General features: G+C 35.5%; 2 protein-coding genes across 2 annotated transcripts in view; one reads left to right on the top strand and one right to left on the bottom strand.

Annotated features, from left to right (window-relative positions):
- Window positions 1–14,036, top strand: part of LOC134846945 (enolase-like) — a 39,209-nt gene extending 25,173 nt beyond the window's left edge. The window contains exons 2-5 of the mRNA XM_063864386.1: window positions 11,216–11,309; window positions 11,684–11,860; window positions 12,142–12,324; window positions 12,733–14,036. Of these exons, the coding sequence (XP_063720456.1) occupies window positions 11,247–11,309; window positions 11,684–11,860; window positions 12,142–12,324; window positions 12,733–13,620 (1,311 nt within the window). The 5' untranslated portion in view covers window positions 11,216–11,246 and the 3' untranslated portion in view covers window positions 13,621–14,036. The remainder of the gene's footprint in view (window positions 1–11,215; window positions 11,310–11,683; window positions 11,861–12,141; window positions 12,325–12,732) is intronic.
- Window positions 1,315–3,303, bottom strand: LOC134846670 (syntaxin-binding protein 1-like). Its single transcript, XM_063864055.1, has one exon. It carries the CDS (start codon window positions 3,301–3,303, stop codon window positions 1,315–1,317), a length of 1,989 nt encoding a protein of 662 aa, XP_063720125.1.
- Window positions 14,037–18,178: the final 4,142 nt, after the last annotated feature.

The following is an 18,178-nucleotide window of genomic DNA, read 5'->3' as shown; positions in this document are numbered from 1 at the left end:
ATTCGTGAGTGGTCGTAATAAAATGACAAATTTTGCTATCTAGGCCCCAATTTTCCATTATTTATAACGCCAAAATTTTCAATGTACTTTTTATTGAAATTTTCAAAAAAAACCTGAGCTTTTAGTTTTTCTAAATTTTTGCTATGATTTAAGAACGTATTTTGTTGGACAGTGAAATCCATATTATTACTCAAGCAAACGCTTGTGCTATATAAATAAATAAAAAAATTTTCCCTCCTATCTAAATCTTCTAAAATTGCTCAGTTTTAGAACCTGTGCACTGCTTCAATTGATTTCTATTTGGCAATTAATTAGCATATGTTTGTTGCGATTGTTCGATGACTGGTGTTTGGAAGAGAGTTAGGTGATTTTTAGAAGAGAGAATATTATGAGAATATTAATGAGAATATAGAATTTTTTCGGGTTAACAACTTGTTCAACAGAATTACTTGGTATCTGGAACGAATGCGCCTGGAAAAGCTAAAGTTCTGGGTTCAAATCTGACCAGAACCCTGTTTTTTTTTTCAAACGGGAAATAATCCGTTTCAAAAACAAATTGTCGGCCGATTATTTGTCTGCTTTTGTTTTAGAGGCTCAGTTGCCACATCTTAGAATTGTTTTTTTATCTACGTAATTTCCATTCTACTTTTTAAAGTGGTTAGATTTACTCCTGCGATCTCTAGTTTTACTAGCATTGACGTTTAATTTCTATTATATAATTTCCTGTTTTTCCCGTAAAAACTTTGTTCGGTCCAAATGATTTCTTCTTGTTTTATCGGCTTAGTGACTAAAGTTTGGGTCGTTTCAAGAGAAACGAAATTTTAATGCTCGCCTGCTGATCGCACACTGCTAAAAATCTAAAAAACAGATTTTATAGTTTCACATGACAACAATTTTGTTTATGGTACTTGGTATTTAACGCAAGGTTTGTCGGATCAGTTGACGCTTGGTAATTGTTTTTGTTTCATTTAACGCTGTCGATTGTGTTTCTGGATATCCTTTCCAGAAATAATCATTGCAAAAAAAAACATTTTGAAATGTTGTGGCTCTCCTTTCCTTTTCTGTCTGCTAGCTTGCAATGCTAGTTTTGTGGTATCACAAGTGGCGAAAAAAAGATGTAGTCAAGTTTTTTTTTTTTATTTTTAAGCGTACTTTAGCTTGTTTAAAAACGATCAGTTAATGCTAGCAAAACTAAATTTGGTTGAAGTTGTCGTTTTTCCTTTAAGTATTTCAGAACAATAGTTTTTCAATTCTTTGGATCTAATAGTATTTTGCTGTTCTTGCTTTGGTGTCCGGAATTCATTCGACCTGAGTTTACTTTCTGTCATAATAGTTGCTCTCTGCGACGACAAACTGTTTGTCCTCTCCCTTATATTTGGGTTCATCGGGGTTCAAATTATGCAGCTTTTCAATGAAGTCATCGGGATTCAAAATTTGCGTTGACCCAAAGATAACAGCAACTTCCTGGTTCCCCTTGTACAAGTCGGTGAGAATTTTCGCCAATTTTATTTCACCATAAGTCAAACCTCCTGCTACGAAAACAATAAAAGAAGATTTAAACTCTCGCTCCAGAAATTCGTAATCGTTGCAGTCGTACACGTACTTGTACGACGACTCAGCGGTAGTGACAGTTCGTTGGGACCTCAAAGACCTTTTAGACCTTGACTTCTTTCTTCTTTTACGTTTAACTACAGGTCTATTCCTGATCTCTATCAAAGGATAGCGGTCTAACATATCTTTGGGACTCTCAATCATTGTTTTAACTAAGTGATAAATAGTCGGACACCATTTGATAAATTCGGGCATTTGATCAGGTCGTACAGTTTTCCCCCCGGTATCTTTATCTGCCACTGGCCATAGCCTCCAATCCCGAGCTTGGTCCTCGTAATTTTCCCATTGCGAGTCTTGGTTCAAAATCGGAACACCCATATAACATAAGTTGGTAATTATTGTCAAATACTCAACAGTAACATCGCATTCTAACATTCTACTTTTTAGTTCTCTCAGAGAAAGCCCGTTCACTGTCGCTTTCGACCGAGCGTAAAGTATTAGCAGTCGAATTTTCTCGTGAATTGTCAGAGCATTGTTCAACTCGCCCTTAGCGTCTTTTTTCAACAACTCGGAAACGAGCTTCCAGTTTCGACCCTCTTTGGGTTTTTTACTGCAGTTGGTAGCCAAAGTTTGTTCACATTCAATCTGCTCCCGTGCAAAACTTTGAAGTGTAGCGTCTAAAACGTAAGAAAGTGCCCCAATCTGGGCTTTTTTCTTTTGTTGCTCTGGGTACATTTTCATCATTTGATTCAATTTTGTCAAGTCAAGATCTTTTACTTTCCCATGTTCCAGCTGTTCCTGGTTTTGCAGTGCGTCGATTTCGGATCGCATGAAGTTGACAGCTTCTTTGATATTCATGAATCTGATTTTAGACCACAAAAAGTTACTGTCATCCAAAAATGCCCGCCTTTCAATTTTCTCGGAGTCGGCGCCTGTTTTTACAGTGTAAACATACTGGTTCGGACAGTAAGATTCCCGTCGGTCTTTTTGGTCAGCGTTTCCTTCGACATCGATTCCTAGAAAATCTCGAGCTAGTGCCTCGGTAGTCAAGTCGTGAATAACTGGAGTTATAGTATCGAAACCTCGGTCTACTATTAGCAACGTAGAGTTAACAGATTTCCAGTGAAAGTTACTGTTTTCGAGTTTGAAGTGACTTAGGCTGCGCTTGAAATGAGTAGCGATTTCATTATTGGCTGTTCCGCAACCAGTTCCGAAGTATCGGATTTGACTGGGGTAGTGTTTCATCTGTACGCATATTGTGACTAATTTTGCGGCTATTTTCATGTTTAGGTACCCACGTTCGTGTACTTTTTTGGGGTTGAAATGTAAATTGAAGTGACTTGGGTCTTCGAGACTAAACGCATTTTCACTGTAACAAATATACTCGCAGTAGAGCTCCTCGAAACCTTTTAATTTTTTGACGGGACTTCTGGCTTTTTTCAGCATCGTGAAAAGTGAATCGGGACAAGTGTTGGTTAGGAAAATATAGCCTTTGCTGTAAGGGCAAGGGTTCAATGAGAAGTCATCGATGTATTTTTTGATATTCGGTTCAGTTGGCATCATGAAGTAAACAGCCGAAAAGTCTCCTCTTCGGCCAGTTGGTACTGATGTTACGTACTGCACCGAAGCTATGTTATACAGAGTGCTCAGTTCGGACATTCGCATTATGTTCGCGATCATACGAGTGGTGAAATCGTCCAAAATCAAAACTTTCATGCCCTCGACCGGACCTAGAATGTCTTCGATTAACATCTTGCGCATCCGGGTTCGTAGCGCCATATATGGAAATAGTGATGTTTGAAAAACTTGGTTGACAGAGGCGCTTCAGTCTAATTTTGAATCTCCATCGATGCATGGTTAACTAGATATGAATTTCGACTAGTAGAAGTCACTTTGGCGTGATGACTTCTCATCTACCAAAGCAATCGATAACTGATTTGGACAACTTGACTTGACAGTGAAGTTCCATCAAAATTATTCATAATTGCTGAAATCATGATTTTTACTGCGCTGTGCATTATTGTCATATTTAATAGTTCAGTTGGCCAATTGGGCTGATTTTTTTCTGGTTAACCAAGAAGGGTTTATCTCACTGATGAATCGTAACGAGACAAGTCCCACCTGCACGTGATATAAAGATAAAGAGCCAGAATATTTTAAATCTGAAATCGATTTAGGTCATTAGATCGAAGCATCGATAAACCGAAAATAGACAGACTAGAACAGTTAACCGAAAATGCATAATCTTTGCGTCATTGACTTACATTGTCACATGACTGCAATGCTCAGATTTGTATGACTAGATTATCTGATTTCGCTGAACAAAAATTGAACCAAAATATTAGTTTGATTAGTTCATTAGTTCCAAAGATCGCTCTGGAATCATCAGCTTGAAAAACTCCTCTTCAAAATTGAAGTATGTGTTATGTAGTTTGGCTTACTGATCTGGTAATTTTTTGATGCTTCGGATTACCGAACATTCCTCTGCAAAATCATAGTACTTTGAATAGAGTAGAAAGAAAAACTGGGAAAAAGTTTTTCATCATTTTTATAAATTTTTTGTGCTTGATTTTTCCTTGAAAAATTTTCCGTCCGCTGAACCTTAAATGGTTTCTTTATTGTTTTTCCTATAGACCATAATTCATTTTTAGGGGAAGATTTTTCAAATTTCTAACCCTAAATTTCTAACCCTGAATTTCTGGGAGGAGAGATGAGACACGTCTTATTAATCTACTCGTTGAGGTAGGGAATGATTTTTGTTTTCACGCCAATGTAGGTACCACAAATAAAACTCAGATAAGGTCGAGTTGTATAGCTTATTGAAGTATTTTATTCCCCCTTCCAACTAAAAAAAAACGTTCGAACTTAAAAATAGTTTCCTCATTTTCGGCCAAAATTTCTGTGGTTAGACTCTGCTACGAAATTTTTACGCGAACTGACCATTCTTGTTGTTCCGACCATTTAAAAATGGGGAGCAACTTTGTATTCGGGTGTGTTTTAGTTTTTTCTTTTTTTGTTCCGACCATTGAAAATGGGGAGGGACTTAGTATACAGGTCTTATTGTTCCGACCGGATGTGTTTGTTTTTTTTCTTTTTGTTTTCCATGCAAAATTAGCTACCACAATCAATCATCGGACTGGGTTGAGTGATATATCATATTAAAGACATTTCAGTCGTGCTTCGACCACATTAAAAAGTTTCCAAACATTTTCCCAGTGTCGAGAAAAACTGGTTTGAAATTTTTGATTTTTCGTCTTGATCGAGCGAATAAAGCAAGCGAGAAGCTGAATTATGCCTTCAACGCCTGAATTATGCCTAATTTAAGACCTTAAAATTTAATTTTAAGCAAGTAAAATTAGTTCTGAGTTTTCTAGCCTGATTTTCGAAACCAAAAAGTTTTTAAGTTATTCTTCTACAACATTTTTCTCCAGTTTGCCTATATTATTATGATGTTTTTATATGCCTAAATTATATTTTAACGTCAGATCAGTTTATCACACCAAGCAGAGAAAAAAACTACATTAAATTGGAAAAAAACTTGCTAAACCGTAATTTTCTATAGACTATGGTCGGAACATTCTGTGCTACTTTGCACAGTAACCGGCTATCCTCGTTTAGTTTTCTTTTTTTGTTGTTTTCCACGCAAAATCAGGTACCACAAAAAATTAAGGGAATGGATCGAGTGGTATATCATATTAAAGCCTTTTCAATCGGGATTCGAACGACATAAAAAGAATTTCCAAAAATTTGTCCCAGTATCGAGAAAAACAGATTTAAAGTTTTGGATTTTGTATTACTTTGAGCGAATAATGCAAGCAAGTGGGCTTCCAATAGCTTTTTTTGCTTAATTTAGGCCTTGAAAACTTAGTTTCACTCAAGTACAGTTGTTTTTGTTTTTTAAGCTTCATTCGGAAATTCAAAAAATAATTGCAATGTAATTTTTTTGATATTTTTGGTTTTATAGATCAGTTTTACAATTTTTGCATATTCCTAATTTTTTGTTTAGAACCTTTTATCGCACCACGCAGAAAAAGACACTAATATGAAGAAAAAAAACGTGAACTATGGGCGGAAATTTTTTTAAAATTATGGTCGGAGTATTCTATGCTACTTGCACAGTAACAGGCTATCTTTGTTACAATTTAGTAATTGTTCGCTTCTGGAAAGTGTTCTGGTCCAAAAAAAGTTACGTTAAAAATTAGTTTCTGAAAAGTTTTTATGAAAAAAATAATGTGGCGTGGGTTTGCGGCAGGAAATATTCAAAATTATGGGATGGCTTCTTGTAAAACTGAGTTGAATCCACGGAAATCCATAACTGTTCAGTAAATCTTCGCTCAAAAATTATAAACAATGTTGCATATTTTACTTCCAGATTATTCGAATGGCGTCTCAGAATCTAAGTGTTCTTAAAAGATATCAAAATCAGCCTCTTGTCGATTCAGATCGATTTTATCCAACAGGTCAAACCGTTGATTTTGACGAAGATAGAACCCATGAGTTCAAAGGTCACCGAAACCTAAGCTACGAGGAGCTACCCAACTTCGTCAAATTCGACAAAAGTGGAAGACCTACTCGCCAACCCCTCTCTAAAGCTGTGTGCAGTTTCCTCAATTCACTTTTTGGGGGAGTTATCTACTGCGGAATAACAGATACAGGAGCGGCTAAAGGTCTATCCATGTTGCAAAGTCAGCGAGAACATTTTGTTTTGGCGCTGCATGATTTGCTAACAGACCGTTTCATGCCATCGGTTCCCGAATCGAGGTTTGATGTCAAGTTTGTACCATTAGAATCGTCCTTATCAAATGCGCTGTTAAAGCAAATTGACCCTGAAACGCATCATGAGTTCAGAACTGACAAATATTGTAGTTGTGATAAGTATGCTGAAATGGTTCTAAGTGGCCAATGCTGTTTGCCAAAATTCATTGCCGAAATACACATCAATGCGCCACCAGAAGTCGAAGAAAATGATCGTTTAGCTCAGCGAACGATCAAGAAATTAGCGGATGGTACACTTGAAAAGTGGCCGCTATATAAGCACCCTACGATTTATACAGACCAAGTTGGCGAATGTTTTTTCAGAAGCCACGCTATGGATCGTTTGATTAGCGAGCGAACCTTAGTTCAAATTCAGTTCGAAAGAAGCGCAAACTTTTACCAGCCTATCATAGATTTTTATCAGACATTAACGTCAGATCAAAAAAGACTGTTGCCGGTCAATAAGGCTCAAGAATATCATGTTTATGTTAATAGTTGAATTGGTATAATTGGTTCTCATCTGAAACGTGAGTGATTCTGGGAAAATGAATTTTCTCGGAACTTGAAAACGTCGGCTTTTCATTGAATTGATCTTACGTTGTGGTATTCTATGCGAGACTGAACCTGACTGTGCTATTTACTTGCATTTAGCTCACTTGCCAATAATATCTATCCTCATCGAAGAGAAAATCATTGGATCGGTTCAGTATATGACCGTGTATTGATTTTTTTCGTTGATTCTTTGTCAACAATTTTAACAATAAGTGGGCTACCAGTCAAAGTTAGCATGACATGCTAATAATGACAAGCTCAATCAAATTTTTGGTTCATTTGAAGATCGACCAGAAAGTGAAGCAATAAAAAATGCAGATAAGTTGAGCTTCAGTTTCCTACCTTATCATCAATGATAATTTTGATGAAAACGGAACTTTCAGGAAGCTATCATCAAAGATTGACAGAATTGTAAAATGAGTGCAATTAATGCTTTTTAAGTCGGAACAATAATCAACTTGAAGTACTTGTAGATTTCTTTTACAATAGAAATGTTTTTGTTCGAAGCCTTCTAAAAAATTGAAGGAACTACACCTAATTTTTTTTTGTGACCGAGTGTTGTATCTTATTAAAGCATATGGTTTCCAAAAAATTGTCTAAATGAAATTCACTGTGTTAAAAGTACAACACTAATATACTGCTGTGGTAAGATTGGAAAGAGTTGCGAAGGATCCGAATTTACTATTGCTTTAAACAACGCTTTTTCATAAGATCATATGATTTTTGTCCAAACTTTTTCGGTTCAATTTTTGGTCAAGTTTCGTTATGCAGTTAAAAGTATACTTGAAGAATTCCAATTTGAACAAGTATCAGCTATATTAAACGGCTTTAATTGCTGCTTGGTTAGTTTTCTGACCTGAGAAGCCATTTTGTGATAACTAATTTATCTGGCTGGGAAGTTATTCAAATCAAATTAAAACTAACCAGTTGATCCAAATTTTGCATTACTGCAAGAAAATTTGGATCTTGTTAACTATTCCCCCCTATTGCAGTAGGGGGGAAGTAGTTAACAAGGTACAACATTCGTATACACTTAATTGTTCAATTCTTTCTTTATAGAGGGGAGATTCGTTACAAGGTACCATTGGGGGGGATTGTTAACAAGATCAGAAAATTTTGGAAGTTTGTGGTAGAAACACTTATCAGTGTGACATGTGAACTGAGGGGTGAAAAGAGTTTGTTTTCCAAGAAGCAGTATGTCATTTATAAGGCATCTGGTTGTTATTCTCAAATTAGCTACTTGCAGAAAATTTAGAAAGAGTTGAAAAATTGCTTTTAAACGTTGTTTCTAATGAATACTCGTGGGATTTAACTGTGCCACTTGCAAAGCAACCTGCTTTTCTTAATTTGATATCATATCACATCAGGTGACCAGCAAAAGAGCCTACTGACTGTGCAATTTTTACCCAGTTTTTAGTAGAACGACATAATTTTCTCACTATTACGAACTGCTTGCGTTTTCAGGTTAATATTTGGGCAAGGTGTTGCCTAGCAATTAATCATCTAAAATCTAGTATTCCAATCAAAGAGTAAACTTCACTAAAAAATGATGATAGATTTCTTTTCTTTTTATTAAGAGTAATGAACGTTGTGAGTACTGTTATATAGGTCTTGCTGATTTTTTTCTTCGTTTGATTTTCAGGAAAAAGTCTTGAAATTTGTTCACGCTCAGTTTTGATTTTTCGCGGTTTGACTTGTGATTTCTTTTTTGGTTGACAAGTCGTTTTTTTTTCAGTTTCCTTGCGTTTATTCTTTTCCAACTGTAAGTTGGCTATGTTTGTTTTGTACGAAATCTGTTTCATGAAAATGTTGAATCGTATTAAAGCTGTTGAATTTTTTGTCTCAGAGTTTTTCGAAAGTTCGAAATGGTTGTTATAAAAAAGAATGTTTGCACAAAAAAGTCCTCGTGTAAGAAACAGCAGTCCATTTTTTCAACCAAAATTAAAATTCCTTGCTCAATCTATGTGGACAGTTCAATTTCGATGAAGTTATTTCATAGCATGTTTTATTATCCGCCTAAAAGAAGTGGTATTATAAAGAGTTGCAAAAAGTTCGAACAGACCGAATTAATTAAAAAGAGCAACTGTCCAGACATCAACAGAAATTACAAGTGAAATAAACGTTACGTCGAAAGGTCATAAAGCAGAGTTTTCGCTCAGAACCTATCACGGCAGGTAATTGCATCCGAAGCGTCGAATAGTAAACCTTAAAACAGCAAAATTATTGCTCAGTGACAAATGTTTTTCTGCGATTTGTTTCCAAATTTTGAATGATTCGATCATGTTCACTTCCGCTTGTTTTTTTAGGGCGGCCTAGTCTGTTTTTTATTGAAAATAACTCCTCGATGGTCGTCTTTGTAAAACATCATAAACGGTAGATTTCGATTTTTCAACTAATTTTGTTAACTGATTTATTGTAAAATCTTGATTTTCATTGCAGTATTTAAAAATTAGGCTGGCATAATCATCGGATAATCAATGACCTCGCATTTTGAATTTGGTCTGACAAAATTTCAAGGTTTTTCAGCTGCAGATTTTGCATGCAAAAAAAACGTCGAAAAGCACCTCTTGCTCATTTAGTAGCAAAAAGTTCACAGACAGAATTGATTCTGTCTGTCCGAATTTTTTGCTACTAACTATATGTATAATTAGTAGCAGAAAGTTCGGACAGAGAGTTTATTAAAATGAGCAATCAGTGCTTATCGACGCTTTTTTGCATGCAAAATCTGAAGCCGAACAACCTTGAATTTTTTGTAAGACCAAATTCAAAATGCGAGATCGTCAATTATTCGATGATTATGCTAGCCTAATATTTAAATACTGCGATGAACACTCAGATTTTATTATAAAACGGTTAGCAAAATTAGGTAAAAAATCGAAATCAAAGTTGTTTTCACCAAAAAAAACATTACGACGCCCCAAAAAACGGAAGTGAAGTTGATCGAATCATTCAAAATTTGGAAATTAATCGCAAAAAAAACATAAGTTATCCTGAGCAAAATTGTCCTGTTTCAAGGTTTACTTTTCGAGGCTTCAGCTGCATTTGCCCACTGTTGTTATAGGTTTTGAACAAAACTCTGCTTTATTAATTTTCGACGTTATGTTTATTTCAGTTTTAATTTCGATGATGTCCATACAGTTGCTATTTTAATGAATTCTGTCTGTCCGAACTTTTTGCAACTCTCTATAGTGACGATGTTTGACACAACCTTGAGATACAAAGTTTTTGCGAAATTGGTCAATTGCTCTTTTTTAAATATATAGTTGCGAAAACATCGGACACAGACAGGATTATTTAGCAAGAGCAATCATTCCATTTTGTCTGAGTTTTGCATGCAACTTTGATCCACGAGTTTTTTCTTTAAAAAAGTTATAGAGAGATACAAAATTTATGACAGTCATAACTCATAAGTAACTAAAATATCTTTTTCATATTAGTTTTTTTAAACTGATATTTGTTGACAAATTTATCGGAGAACGTCTTAAAATTCTGGCCTTAAGACAGTGAAAGGGCGTTGAAATATAATTAGTAGCAAAAAGCTCTGACAAACAAAGAGAATTGAATAGAGCATTTGACCTATTTAAGAAAAATTTTGCATACAAAACCTAATTTATCAGACCGAATTTGTGGCTCAAGGTTGTCTGAAAAAACGAAATCATTTGCACAGGTCAAACTGGGACGATTGATCTGTTATAGTCAATGCCAAATTGATGGCAATATCAGTGATCTTGAGCAACTTGGTAAAAAACTAGAGCTTTCAAGGTTAATTAACTTTTTTTGGAAATGGTTTTTATGTATGGAAATCAGTGAGAAGATGAAATTCGACGCCGAAATAAGCAGTTTAGATTAATTAACTTCGTTCAGATTCGTTGACCGAAAAGGATATTGCCAAAAATTTGGCATTAACTATAGTTTAGTGTAAGATTCAAGGTCAAAATTATCTTGAAATTTTAAAATGTCCGATATAATTAATTGAAAAGAGCAATTGACCTATTTTTTTGTCTCAAGAAATAAAAATGAAGTGCATGCAAAAATATCTCAATAATTTTAGCGAATGGTCTTTCAAATTAATTATCTGTCCGAGTTATTGGTAACTCTAGCTTTAAAGCAATTGTCCTTGATAGTCTTCATTGGTCTCAGCAAAGCTCGAGGTCATTGTAAGGTTTTATTTACAGGCATCATAGTCGAACTGAACATATCTTTTATCACAGTTGAGTTTTTTTGGAGGTGTGTGGCTGTGTTCGGTCAGTGCTGCATCTTACATCGAGACGAGCTTAACAGTCTTTGTTTAAGTTTCTATCAGCTGTCATTGGAATTTGAGTAATCGCATTCTTATTGTGTGTGCTTGTGACTTTCAGAGTGAATTGTGAATAAACTATTGCTTCAACATGCCTATTCAATCTATCAAAGCCAGACAGATCTTGGACAGCCGAGGAAACCCCACCGTCGAGGTTAGCATATGATTCATGCCTACTTCTTATTATATTTTTATTGGAATTGAACTATTGCTCGTATGAACTGTTGAATTTTTCTTTAATGAATGCAGATTATCCGTTAAGCTCTATACTTGCTTTATACTTATATTTTGCAAAAATGAGAAGATTTGTGAATTTGATTTGTGATTTTTTATTTTTAAAGATCTTGTTATGCAATTAGAAAGCGGCAACAATTTTGTTGTCTATAACATCTCCAATTTAACTGCAAGCTTTATTGCTTCAGTACAAATTACTCACTGTGCAAATTTGCAGCCCTAATGTCCAATTGGTCTTCAGTCAGTGATATGATATTGAGCTTAACATAAAATTGGTTTGGTTTGATGTTTTAGGTAGACCTGAAGACGGAAAAGGGAATGTTCCGAGCAGCAGTGCCTAGTGGTGCGTCCACTGGGATCTATGAGGCCCTGGAGCTGAGAGACAAGGATCCCAAGACATACCTGGGCAAGGGAGTCCTCAAGGCCATTGAGAACATCCACACCAAAATCGCACCTGTAGTCGTCGGAATGGTATGACGACCTCGCTACAATTTGGGAGATGCAATAATTTGAGAGCTCCTTTAACATTAATAAGGCTATTTGATTTAAGTTTTTCAGATTTAATTATGCCACAAAATTATATGATTGTGATTTGGACGTGGAAACTCTCGTAAACTCTTACATAATACGATTGCCAGTGTATTGAAGAAGTGAATGAGACAATAATGAACAACAAAATTGCATCTTCTTAAGCCTCAGATATTTTCTCTGAAGGATTTTTTTGTTATGTAGCAAAGATTTTTGTTATTTAGGACCCCACCCAGCAAGAAGAAATAGACAACAAGATGATCAAGGAGTTGGACGGGACTGAGAACAAAAAGGAACTGGGCGCCAATGCCATTCTGGCTGTCTCTCTCGCAGTGTGCAAAGCAGGAGCTGCTCATGCTGGAGTCCCACTGTACATGCACATCGCCAAACTCGGAAAGACTCCCAAGGCAGGAAAAGCTGAAAATTTCAATAGAACAAATTTTGTATGTTTTATGGTGAAGAGACATAATTCTTGAATGAAATTAATTCCTGATAACAAGAAAGAGATAAATTAAGCTAGTAATATTGAATCAAGTTAAGACCATTTATCCACGGGGGAAAGGACCAACACAAGAGCTGTACAGCTCATCACGGCGAACCGCTGTTGTGCCCCTGTTTAAGAACTACATGCAATTTTTTTGGTTATTTTTCTGGGCTGGGTAGTGTTGCCTCACCCTCAAGCAACGAGCACGGATCATGGTGGGCCTCGAACATCCGACCTTTCGATTGAGAGGCGGAGACGTAACCACCGCTCCCCCTGAAATGTATGACCGTTTTAGAGGTCCATGATAAGACTACCATTATCTTTTCTCCAGGTTGTGATGCCAGTTCCCGCGTTCAACGTGATCAATGGCGGAAGCCACGCCGGCAACAAACTAGCCATGCAGGAGTTCATGATCCTGCCTACAGGTGCATCTTCATTCAAGGAGGCCATGCAAATTGGAGCAGAGGTCTATCACACTTTGAAGGGTGTGATCAAAAAGAAGTACGGACTGGACGCAACAGCTGTAGGTGATGAGGGAGGATTCGCTCCCAATATTCAGGATAACAATGAGGGTCTGAACATGCTGATAGAAGCGATCAAGAAGGCAGGGTATGAAGGCAAAGTTGAGCTCGGAATGGACGTTGCTGCAAGTGAATTTTTCCAAGAGGGCAAGTACAATCTGGACTTCAAGAGCGTTTCTCCAGACCAGACCAAGATCATCTCTCCGACACAATTGTCGGATCTGTATTCGGAATTTATCAAGGACTACCCGATGGTGTCAATTGAAGACGCATTTGACCAGGATGCGTGGGATGACTGGAGTGCGTTCATGACTAAGACTGGAGGCAAGATCCAGTTGGTCGGTGATGACTTGACCGTAACTAACCCGACTAGGATCCAGACCGCGATTGATAAGAAGGCATGCAACTGTCTTCTCCTCAAGGTCAACCAGATTGGTTCAGTGACTGAGTCGATCACTGCTGCTAATTTGGCAATGGATAATGGATGGGGAGTGATGGTTAGTCACAGAAGCGGAGAAACCGAGGATACCTTCATCGCGGATCTGGTTGTGGGTCTGGCTACTGGTCAGATCAAGACTGGAGCCCCATGCCGAAGCGAACGATTGGCAAAGTATAACCAACTGCTGCGAATTGAAGAGGAATTGGGCGACAAGGCGGTGTATGCAGGAAAGAACTTCAAGAACCCCCGACAGAAGTAGATCACCAACACAACGGAAGGATGGAATAGAAGTTCACACTAACGAACCAAAACAATGGCTTCACTACGCACATGAACACTATTTGAAACTGTAATCACAACGCTAAACAACTCTAGGCTGTTTTTATTTGATTGAACTTTTTTATTGAATAACGACTGTTGAACTAAACAATTTCAGGTATGACCAATTAATTGTTTAGTTCATCTCGACTGGTAACTTGTGACTGAATAGATGTAGAAAGTTGTAGGCTGAATTTGAATATTGCATAGCAGAAGCTATTAACGTGTATATTAACGTGAAAAGTATATCAAGTACTTGATGTCAAAGCTGCATTTTAGCACCTTACCTGAACTGTTGAAAAGTATTCGAATATTATACTGACTGAAATTATGCCTGAAAATTTACTAATTCACGTACTTTTGTTTTGAAAATAGCTATACGCTAGTGAGTTGAAGCCTCAACGAGAAACTACGCCAGAGTGTTAATTAGAATAAACTTATGTTGAGATCCTACCCAATTTTTCTAGAAAATTAAACAAAATGAAGACACTTATTTATATCGTGATTTGTCGCTCTAATTTTTGCATTTGACCCGTTTTTCGCGGTAATACTTCGGATTGGTGTTAAAATACTTCGGAGTTTATAATTGAGAAATAAATTTACTGCGTTAGGGGCTCAATACTGGCAGATCTTATAGCACCCCATGCTCAAAATAAATCTATTGAAAGAGGTTTGGGATAATTGTTTTTCTGTGCAGTAGTTAATTTAACAGAAACAGCAATTACCATTTGTGTACATGTTTGGTACACACAATATACCTTTAGTCTTGACCGCGTTGTCAGACGGCAAGTTATTGAATCAATGTCTAATATATTATTCATCGAGCTTTTTCGCAGCTGGTCACACATTTTTAAAAATCTGATTAGGGAACAAAATCGTAATTGTCCGTTGGCTGTTTTTATCTTCGCAGAAATAGGATAGTCGACTCGCGAAGTTCTTGGCGTTATAAAGCAGTAGCTGCCCCGCTGAAAATTGAATAGCTGTCTTTTTTACCATGTGGCACTGGCCGGGTAAATAAACTGCCCAAATATTCCACGGTGTGCGTTTTACAATTTGAGTCGTAAATTGTCAAAAACTTCCGGTCGATATTCGACTTTTTGGTACCCGTTTAACACGAGCGCACGGAATCCACATTTCCCAAGCCAACTTGCTAATAATGAGCATTCTGCTTTTAAGGAAAATTTTTTTCAAATTATTTCTTTAATTGGGTTTCATTTTCGCGCTTCAATTGGCCTATGATGTACACTCTTTATATTTTAAATGGCTGATGTGGTTGTGAACTCTAATTTCTAGTTTTTTTTTGTTCCGACCATTTGAAAGATGGGGAGGAACTTTTTATTCGGGTGTTTTAGTTTTTTCTATTACATTTTTGTTGTCCACGCGAAATCAGGTACCACAAATAATCGCAAAGAATTGAGTGATAAAGTATATTAAAACCCTATCAATTGTGATTCAAACGACATGAAAATTTTAAAAAAGTCTTCATTGTCGAGAAAAACCGGTTTTTAAAATTGAATTTTCTTAATAGTAATAATAATAGGCCTACAATAGTTGGTTTAGGATAAATTTAAGTAGTTGAAACTTAGTTTCACTAGTAATCTGGTTTTGGAATTTTTAGCTCTATTTTGGAGGAAAAATTTCAAAAAATCAAAAAAAAAACAACTTTGCAAAAAAATTCGTAAATATTTTGAAATACTTTAACAATTATTTTTTGTTTTTCTGGCCAATTTTCTACTGAGGCTGTTTTCTTATGTTACAACAGTCTTCCGAGTAATTTATTGCATTGCAGCCAAGTTGGTGTCAGACTGAAAATATTAATTTTAAAACGTTTTTGATTGAATCTGGTTGAATTTTTCCATGTGTACGAATCTGACTGATTGTTGTTTTTTTTTGTTCCAATCAGTTGTTATCATTTATATCGTTGCCATCGCAATTTTTTTCAATATTCAAAAAACTTTGAAAAATTTGGCTGGCTTCAGAGTATTTAATCGATCATTGATTTTTTATCTGCGCAGTTGCCCTAATTGCAATATTGATTCAATTTTTGCGTTATGAGGCACATGCTCAAAAAAAAACAAATTTGGTTTCAAAGGTCTTTTTTACGATGACAAAAGCATCGATTTTGATGAAACAATAATTGTTGGAACTTTGCTACAAAAAAAGAAGTACAAGCACGCTTAACATGAACTCTTAATCAAGAAATTGCTAATTAATAGACAAATATGGACTATTAGACTTCAATTGGATGAAAAAAAAAACAAGCTCAAAATTGCTTTTTCCAATTGAATGGTTTTACTTCTGATTAATCACAACCGCTTGTTAGCATCCAATTGAAAGGTTTTGAACTAGAATTTAACGAAGATGTTTGTCTTTCAGTGTACATTTGGATAGAATACTGAGCTTTAAGCGCCATATCTTAAATTTCATTTCGACAAAAAGCGCTCAGTACACGGCAAAATACTGTAACTAAAGATCTTTTTTCACTCAACTATTTCAAGCTTAACATTTGACAGTGAATATTTCAAGATAGATTAAATAAGAAACAAAACTATAATATGGAGTTATGTTATACCCAAAGAGCTGTTTTTGGCCTTTTTCTTTTAAATTTTTCTGCGGCGCACAAAATTTGGCCAAAAAAAGGTCTTTTAAGGGTTTTAAGAGAGCTGGGAAAAGCAATTTGGTCGACAAAAACTTTGAAATTTTTTTAAAAATCCCCCCTCTCGAGAAATCCTAGATCCGTTCCTCGTTATACCGATTAGCAATGAAACAGAATTCAAAGTAGTTCAAATTTTTCGATCGAAAAATTTTTGCGCAATATATTCCTTAATAACAACAGTTAAGGAAAAAAGTAACCATTACTATTTCAACTTATGCAATGAGCCTTGTGCTTACGATTTGACTAAAACAGCGAAAAACTTGCCTGCTACGTCATGAAATTCTGTAAGTTAAGGATAGAATCAGTGTTTAAGCCAGAGAAATTGAGAAAAAAAACTTGCGCCCTACAGATATAATAGCTTAATTTGGTTTAAAGGGAAAAAATTTCGAATTTTTTTCAACATTTGATAACAGTTTCATACTTGAAATTTTGCAACCAATAAAAAAAAATTTCACAAAATTGATAATTCAGTTTTAAGTTCTCTACAATCTAGACAACAAGCTATTGAGTTTTTCTGGAAATCTTCGAAATTTTTTTAGTGTTAACGATTTCCGCACTGATGATCGGGAGATATGTGATTTCTAATCATGACGTTTTCTGATGCGTTCTCCATCTCCTAATGTACAAAATTTTTACTTAAGGTAAATTATATGTTATAGTTCGATAACCCAAGTAGCTCATTTTTTTCACGTGCTGTATTCAATTTCAAGTCTAAAGCACGATGAGATTGATGATTTTAGTACAGGCTTTTGTAAAGGTTCCAGCAACAGAAAAAGTGCTTTTTTCTGCTCTGTCTGTTTTTTGTTTCGCACACTTTTCAAACAATTTTGGCCGATTTTAAGGGATTGTTAAATTTTTTATATCATCTGAAAGAATTACAGTTGCGCGTGAGGCTTTAAGAATCTGAAAAAAATATATAATTTTTGTAAAAAAAAAAATCAAATTTTTTCAGTCAATATTAAAAATGATTTATAAAAGCACAACTTAGTTTCAACTAGCGTAATCCTTGTTGTTTTTTTCCTGTTGTATGCGAAGTCCACTTTTGCAGATTAGCTGAACATAGAGTTTTGCCAAAGAATCTCTTTACTAGCAGAAACAGTCAATTAAAACTACAGTGTTTTATAGTCAGTTCAAAGCGAAGCCGCAATTTTCAAATCTTTAATGCAGTAATGAAGTTAATCATGGGAACCCACGGCTCGAATTTGTGCAAGATGGAATTTCGTCTCGTAGGCTACTGTATGTTTGCTCAAATTATGTGACTTATCGCAGCGCAGAACTTCTGTAAATTTTTAGCAGCTCTAGTTATTTTTAAAATAAAATGAATTATTGTTCCAAAATTTGAAAAAAGTGGCAAAATATTTGTGCTCGGGATGGAATTTTTTCGTCCAGACAATTTTCGGCTTGTTAACTAGCAACTTTAGAAAAAAAAAGTTAAAATCATTCTAACGTTACTGCTGCCCTGAGCACAAATTTGAGAAGATATTTCACTTGTGATCATTTTTTCTAAAGGTATGGGGGTTTAAAAGTTGCCAATTTGGTATAACTGGCGCGCCATATTTTTCGTGCTATTAACGCGTACCCGGAGATTTAATCCCTTTAAAAATCGTTCAAAAATGGATTGCGGCATGCTTTTTATTCTACTTAAAATTTTGCTATGTGCTAAATAAATCTTTTTTTTTAGTTTACATAGCGTGTGGGAGGATGATATTCAAAAAAAACATTAAACATAACTAAAATTTTTTTTTGAAAACACCAAACGTAATTGTTAAAGTTTTTTTTCGAAAACATGAATTATTTTGTTTTAAATTTTTCCATCAAAACTAAAAGGCTACCATTATCTTTT

The sequence above is a fragment of the Symsagittifera roscoffensis genome, chromosome 5, assembly GCF_963678635.1.
Source record: "Symsagittifera roscoffensis chromosome 5, txSymRosc1.1, whole genome shotgun sequence".
NCBI classification, from domain to species: Eukaryota; Metazoa; Xenacoelomorpha; order Acoela; family Convolutidae; genus Symsagittifera; species Symsagittifera roscoffensis.
This window is presented reverse-complemented; position numbering and strand designations above follow the sequence as displayed.

What these genes read in the sequence shown, in the direction of transcription:
- LOC134846670 (XM_063864055.1), bottom strand. Translation starts at nt 3,303, where the DNA reads ATGTTAATCGAAGACATTCTAGGTCCGGTCGAGGGCATGAAAGTTTTG.